General features: G+C 27.7%; 1 protein-coding gene across 3 annotated transcripts; it reads right to left on the bottom strand.

The window, feature by feature from the left end:
• Positions 1-481: 481 nt before the first annotated feature.
• On the bottom strand, positions 482-4,151 carry LOC110649569 (uncharacterized). 3 transcript variants are annotated; one of them, XM_058133285.1, is made up of 3 exons: positions 4,023-4,151; positions 1,406-3,214; positions 938-1,178 (listed from the first exon to the last, which is right to left on the bottom strand). In XM_058133285.1, the coding sequence occupies exons 2-3, from the start codon at positions 2,972-2,974 to the stop codon at positions 1,089-1,091; spliced, it is 1,659 nt and encodes a 552-aa protein (XP_057989268.1). In that variant the 5' UTR covers positions 2,975-3,214; positions 4,023-4,151; the 3' UTR covers positions 938-1,088. The 3 variants fall into 3 exon arrangements, with proteins under 3 accessions (XP_057989267.1, XP_057989266.1, XP_057989268.1); XM_058133284.1 differs by having other exon boundaries at positions 482-3,241; XM_058133283.1 differs by having other exon boundaries at positions 482-3,214.
• Positions 4,152-8,211: the final 4,060 nt, after the last annotated feature.

Genomic DNA, 8,211 nt, shown 5'->3' with positions numbered 1-8,211 from the left:
TTTTCAATGAGAAGCAGCTTCAAATATTGTAATCAATCCTGAACAAAATGTAGTTATATACCATCATATGATGAAGAAACTTAATTACAATCTTCAACCAATTATTTCAGCAAATGTAAATGAAGATATTTAATAGTTAAGATCAACAATCAATAACATTCACATTTTGTAAATAGCAATGTAAAATAAAAGAGCAAAGAGAGCCAAACTAACATTACACAATAAACTAAGCAGAGACTCCATCAAAATTTGTTCAAACAAATTCAAAGGTCAAAAGATTATAAAAAATATGGTTGACTAATTAATCCATGATATCATAAAAAAATTGTAAGAGAAACCAAGAAATAATGAAACCAAAACAAAATGAAAATGTACAAATAAGAATATTTAATGATCAATAATATTTCTGGAAGATCATGAAAAATATAATCCTAGAAGAGAAGTAAATGTGAATGCTACCAAAGCAATGAAAACAAGAATATGGATCCAGAAACAAGAAATTACCATGGTTAATATGATGTCCAGCCCACATGACTAGAAACAAAATTGCAGCTCATTTTCCACTCCAATCAGGTGATTAAGTTTCTGTTAATTTACATGACATCAATACATCTATCCACATCAAATAAATTAACCTAAACTCATTCATCTATCTTTCAGCTGCATGTTCCACTCATATTTAGTGGTGGATTGTCTATATACAGGTTTTCATTTCCATCATTCACTATCTTTTCTCTTTCTTTGATGTTTCCCCATTGTCTAAAATCTCTACATCCTTAGCATCTACTATTACTTGATGAAGTTCCAAAGGAGTAGCTGCTGGGTCCAACTCCAGACAACCTTTAGGAGCATTAGGACCTTCTTGACCTGTAAGCAAGTATGAGGGAATGAGATGAGAAAATCGAAACATCTCTTTCTTTGGAATACACCTGATTTCTCCAGGGTCCAAATGCTGGTGGAACACTGTCTTGAAACCCACAACCTTAACTAGTGGAGCAACCGTTACTCCAAGTTCTTCACTGTAATCTTCTAGTACTTCCACCATGTCATACTTGTGCACCACCTTATCTTCTGTGATTTCATTCCATTCAGGAGACCAATTCCGATAGAGAGCCCAAACATCTCCCTTCTGAGGGTATATGCAAATTACCCCCCAATTGCCTTTTGTCCACTTGACCCTGTGTGAAAAGGAATTAAGTGAGTTGTAAACCTCATATCTACCTACTCTGAATTCACCACACGTTTTTGAGAAGCCAGCATTAACCCAGTTTAGTGGGCCCAGTTCATTGTTAATCTTTGAATTAAGCCAACTGATCTTCATTTCGAACGGATTCAATGAGATTATTTTGTGGACCATTGCATAGTATCGGGGCATCCCATCATCAACATCATATGCAGCCCATACCTGGCTTTCTCCAAAGCAATTTTCAGTTCGATCCTTGTCAAAATTATAAAAATCGGGATCTGGGACATCTATTGACATTGTTGCCAGAGTTTCTATATCTGCTTTTGCACCAGAACATCCAGAAGAACACTTGATGCCACGCATTACATTATCTGTACACAGTGGCTCAGCAGACTTATTTTGACCGCACATTTCGGGCTTTGACTGAGATTTTTCTCCTCCGTCATTTTCTTTCACATTAATCTTCTCATTTTTAATGGTAGATTTAGTTACTGTAGCTGAGTTCCATTCATTTAGTTTCTGACAAATTTCTGCCCTAGCCTTCTCCATAAGTAGTGTTTCATTCCCAAACTGGAAGACATATCTTGTGCCACAGGGCTGAGTAATTCCATTGACCCTCTCTCTTTCAAAACTACCCTTCTTAGATCCAGATAAATCAGAAACTTCTCCTCCTGCACCCATTTGATCTGCAACATTGCTTCCATAGTTGCTTAGACCAGCATCTTCAATGCTTCGTCTTCTCTTAGCAGAATTGGAGCATCCACCAGAGGATACATCACCTGTCTTTTCGGAGGTTTGATTCTTTCGCTTAAGGGTCTCCTCTCTTTTTGTGGCTGCCTGAGCTTCTTCCTGCTCTCTCTTCACTTTTTCATATGCCTGCTGAACCACACTAGCAGCAACAGATGAGGCACCACCAGCTCTAAAGAATGGACCCCACGGGAAGTTGGTCTGACTATACGAGTCTGGTCTGCCAGGTCCTGCATTTGGAGGGGCCACATTGTTGCTTGCAGAATTTGATGTGTTTTTACTGGCAGCTTGATGATTTGAGCTTTGCCGCTGGCGAGAAAAATTCCATATGGTGGAAGATTTAGAACCAATTGAAGTTGGAGGAGTTGTTTCAACAGCTAAAAATGGCTCACGACAATTAGGACATAAGAGATTATGATTAAGATAAATTCTGAGATACTCATATTGCATCTTGCATCTATGACACACTGTCCAAAAGGAATTAGGAATCGACTTATGAGATGCAACTGGAGTTGAAGAATGACCGGTGCGAGGAGTATTCTTGGGTGCCTTCACACTTGGTTTGGCGAAATTGCAAAAACCACCAGACCCAGGTGTTGCTGATGAACCCCCAGCGGGGTTGGAAGCCTTTTGAAACACTTTAGCATTTCTCCTCTTCATGTCATGTGCCACTCTCTTAGACTTGTCAGACAATAAACTCCAGGCCTGAGAAATAAGCTTAAACGCACCATCAGCTCCTATAGACTTGTTTTTGTCAGGGTGAAGCAATAGAGCAAGTTTCCTATACTGTTTCCGAACATTCTCATCATCAGCTTTTGGATTCACACCAAGGATCCCATACCAATCTTCTTCACCATTTATTTTGTTCTCAGCTGAAATATACACATCAAATGTTGCTACCATCTGCGGAAGACCCTCAAGCCCAGGATACAAATTTTGGGCCTTCAAAGCAAATCTCTTTGCTCCTGCAAGGTCATTTGCTAAAAATCTCTTCTCAGCAATCTCTTTTGCCTTGGCAGCCTCATCTTTATTGCATTCCATTTTCCTCGCTCCACCACGTCTTGTACTATAGTGCTTCTTCTAATATTTTCTTTAATCCTTTTTTCTAGTGACTGTTACAGAGTACAACAGTAAATTCAACAGATACAGCTACCACATTGTTCCATTGTACAAATTCACAGTTTCATCATGCTTCAAAAAAGTAGCTATCCTCAAAAGTTCAAGCACCTCTTTTCAAAATGTTCCTCATAAACCCTTGACCTTCCTGCCTTCAAGACAACTCTGTGTGGTCCAAACATGGGACAAACACTTTGTTTCAATCAATCAGTATGGATAATAAAATTAATCCACATCATAATTGAGCTAAAAACACTGAAAAGGTGACATCATGACATTACAAGAGAGCAATGTTATGCCCAAAGCATTGGCATAAATCTTGAATAGTCTTGTCAAATGTTATCATACAATAGAGAATAAGGGTGACCCAGTGCACATCGCATCCTGCACTTGTGGACTGTGGGAAAGGTTGAAGTACGCAGCCTTATCCCTACTTTGAACTCGAATATTGACCTCCAAATTACAAATGGAGAAACTTTACCAATATACCAAACATCCCTTGTCATCATACAATGGAGAGGACTACGAGACAACAACATCAACAACAACTAAACCTAATCCCAAACTAGTTGGATTGTCATCATACAATAGAGAATGATCCTAAGTTAAAAACAACTAAGCCTTAATCCCTGAAAACAGATTAATCATTAAGCTGAACCACATATGCGTTTCTTGGTAAATGGAAATACAACATACATGAGAAAGACAAATAAAGCTTCAACTACAAAATACGAGAAGAGAATTGCAATCTTGTATAAAACAACCAGCTTGCAATTAGCTTAAGCAAAAGGAATCATAAACACCAGAACTCAAGAAATACAAAAATTCAAAGATCGCATAAAAGTATGTACAAGAAACGTAACCAAATTACAATCCCAGATTATAACTAACACTACCAATCCAAAGTATAACAACATCAAACCATAACAAAGAACAGAAATTCACAAAATACTTGTAAGGACAAAGAAATTACCAGGTTTTCTTAAAGCTGCTAAGGTGGGTAAGCAGACTGATGAACTAAAAGCTATTGCTTTCTTCTTCCCCTCCCTCCGGTTAAGTAGCTGAATCACTTGAGTTTGGCGTTTAGGGTTACCCAACCTAAGTTTTATTCTCTTTTTTATTTCATTTCACTACCTCAACTTTGATTTATTTCATTTTAATCATTTACGTTCAACGTAAATTTTACTTTTTATTAATTCATTTCAAAAACTCAACTTTAAGTTATTTTATTTCAGTACCCTAAACTTAATTTATTATTAAAAAATTTCAAAATTTTAATTTTTTATAATTAATTAATAATTATTTATTTATAAAATAATTTTATTTTTAATAACATTTTTATTTATTAAATTTATTAATAAAAATTAATTAATTATATCTTTTCTATTTGTTATTTTTCTTAACGTGTGTTATACTTTGTTTTTATTCATTATATTTATTCATAATTTAACTTTTTTATACGTAACTTTTTTTATTTTTATGTGTAATATAATATTATTATAATATATTAATCTTTCATAATAAATTCTTAATATGTTGCTTTCCAAATTTTTTTATTTAATAATATAAATAACAAAAATTTTTTGATACAGTAAAGTTTATTTATATTATATTATGTTATATTATATTATAATAAACATTTAATATGCTACTAATTCTAAATGAATATTATAAAAAAATTCATAGATATTATTTTGTAATATTTTCAAATGTTAATAATACATATTTTATAATTTTTAACAATACATATTTCGATGATAATATTAATATTATCTACAATGAAATAATAATATTAATTTTATTCTAAGTTAAAATCCTAATTTAAATAGACAAGTAGTTTTAAACAAAATAAAATTTCATTTACAAATAAATTTTAATAAAATGCAATTAAGTTATAAAATTTAATTGTACAGCTGTGCACCTTAAAAAAAAAATTAAAAGAAATCCTATCCTAAGTTAACATCTTAATTCAATTAGACAAGTGATTTTAAACCAAATAAAATTCTTTTTATACTAATAAACTTTATCAATTTAAATTTAGATGATGTCATATCTATTTACAATGTATAATTAAGACTATATATTAATTATGGACTATATAAAAATTAATATTAAATTTTATTTTTCTTTCTTTTCTTGATAATTTTAATTATAAATACGTTAAATTAGATTATAATTTTTATTTTAATTATATATATATAATCTTTAATCATATACATCCCACAATAGTTAAAATTTCTATAATTAAAAATAGTTTAAAGTATATTAAATGATATATTATGCGTGAACAACAAACTTTAAAACTTAATTGTAATTTAGGTATAAATTTAATGATAACAATAGCATAAATTGTTTCAAAAATGAAAATTTAAATTAAAACCTAACAGAATCGAACTATAATTGAAGTAATGAGAAAAAAACAAAATTAAATTTGAAAAATCGAAGAATCAAACCAAAATCATATCAAAATTTTAATGTGATTCTGATTCTTAGATAGTCTCCAAACCGGAATTTAAACCAAATATTCTTATGGCTTATAGTCTTGTAAATTTGAATTAGACTTGTTTATAATATGTTTAACATTCAAAATCATACTAAAATTAGTCATTTTAATTTCAGATTTAAATATCATTAGGATTCAAACATTTTTACTTTTCTTTATAAATTGAAATTGAATTATCCAATTTAAGATCAAATTGACTTTTTTAAAATGAAATCAAGACTAAGAAATTTTATTATCTGATATCAAGTCTATACTCTCATATATAAAAACCAATGATTCTATATTGAAATCTAATCCATGACCACCCCAATTGAAATAAGTTTTTTTCCCCTTAAAATTATCACTTAAAATATTAAAAAGAATGAAAGATTAAAATCATGATATTTTGAAAAAAAAATTGTATAAGACATTATACAAATAATAATAAGTAAAAAAAATTATTGATAACGAGAAAATAAATAAATAGTATAATAATTTTTCTCTTAATTATATTTTATTATCATTTTTTTTATATTTTGGAGAATCAAAATATTAGCTATAATATTTAATTATATAATAATTTTTTTAAGACCTATTTCATCACTAATGGTGAATTTAGTTAAATTATTGGATGCATGCATGAAAAATTTGTGTTATTACTCTTATAAAATATAATTGTCAAAGATAATGACATTATCATACTTTAAAAAATTTTGTCTTATGGAAGAATTTGACAAGAACAATAAAAATAAAATAATAGGTATGAAAAATTTTAAATATTTATATATTACACTTTAAATTTTAATATTAATTATTATAAAATTTTAGTATTTTATTAAAATAATTAATTTTTATATTTAATTGTTATATATGAATAAAATAATTATAAATTACAAATTATTTCACGTGCCTCAAAGACTAAGTAGCGTATGAATGTATAAAAGAGGGGAAGTAGTAGTGTTTATAATAAAAAAAAATTGTGTAGAAAATGCTTAAAAGTATTACTAAAATAAATTAACATACTAAAATCCTTTACTATTTTTTAAAAATATTGTTTATAGAAAAAAAATAATGAAGAAGTTAAAAAATATTTATAATTAATTATCTTTATAATATGTGCATTTTAGTTTCTATTGAAATAATTCTAATATATTATTAGTAAGTATAATTATTATTAAGATAATATTAAAATTTTAATTTATGTTAACTATTATAATTTTAGAAATTGAAATTTTTAGGGATTTAAGATTGCATTCTATTGAAAGCTATTAGCAATGACAAGGTAAGGCTTTGTTCATAAAAGTATTAGCAGCAAATATATGTTATTGGCAGCAAATATTTCTGATACGTTTTTGGAAATTTGTAAATAATAAAAATAATAAAATGTATCCCACTTTTATATATTATATAGAATATTTAATTTTATAATTATAAATAAATATTTTAAATTATTGAAAAACTTAAATTTAAATATAAATAGAATTAAAAATTTTAAATTTGTATAAATTTTAAAATTAATTAAATAATAAAAAATAATATAAGTGTAAATAATAAAAATAATTAAAAGTATTTTAGAAAACCTTAGTATTTTTCCTTTCTTCATACATTTATATAGATTACGGTTAATTTAATTTTAATAATTTTAATTTAGATTTCATAAATTTTATTTAAAATCAAAATTTAAATTATAAATCAAAAAGTTATTTTTTATTAGAAAAGGAATTTTAGAATTAGTATTTGATTTAAAAAACTAGATAAATAAAAATTATTTGAAAAAAAAAATCAATAAAAATTAACAGTTCAATCTAAAGTTTAACTTTATTTTTAAATTTTATGGAAATTAAAACTCAAACTAAAGTTTAATAAAACTAAATTAATATAAAAGTAGAAATTTATTAATAATTTATCAATATTAAATAAATAAAATTTATTAACAATAAAATAATTTAATTTCTAAATACTTATAAATTAAATACTAAATAAAACAAAGCATTATTTCCTATTAACTGCATATGTATATACTTGTTTTCATTATTATTTATAAGATTCCTTTTCCACTTTATTTATCTTCATTAAGCCAAAACAACCCCTTATTTTTATCTTCTGTCAATATTTTTATCACACACCTAATTATATATCTTCATACACTTTTGATAATATCAAACATTATAAATACTTCATAAAATAATTTTTATTAATAAATAATTATCAGTTTTGACCATAAAAGAATTAAAAATATGAGAGAAAATAGAAGGGTAAAATGTTAATTTTCTTTTAGAAAAAATGAAAAAAAAATGATAATTTTTATTTATTTTTACTTGAAAATCTATTATTGTATGTCAAAGAGACTTTCCTGAAATAAAATTAAAGCTCAAGGATTTGTAGTAACAAATAGAGGTTGACAAATAAAAATAAAACGATTCTCAAAATTGATTGAGGAATGCTGAATAAATATAGCTCTTCATTTCATCCCCACTTGTACAATTAACTTTCTTTTGCTATTCTTTCATGACATAAGTGGGCCTTCATTTCTATAAGTGATCCTCTAAGGGTTGGGCCAGATTTGAGACAAGCCTGAGTTAGGTTCAGAGTTTTATACCACATAAGCCCGAATCTGGCCTAATATTTTCAATGTTAAAAGCTTAAATTGATCCTAATGCTATGTTTAGAAAAAAGTTTT

Source organism: Hevea brasiliensis, chromosome 14 (assembly GCF_030052815.1).
Source record: "Hevea brasiliensis isolate MT/VB/25A 57/8 chromosome 14, ASM3005281v1, whole genome shotgun sequence".
In the NCBI taxonomy this organism is placed as follows: Eukaryota; Viridiplantae; Streptophyta; class Magnoliopsida; order Malpighiales; family Euphorbiaceae; genus Hevea; species Hevea brasiliensis.
The sequence above is the reverse complement of the archived record's forward strand: the minus strand, read 5'-3'. Positions and strand labels throughout refer to the sequence as shown.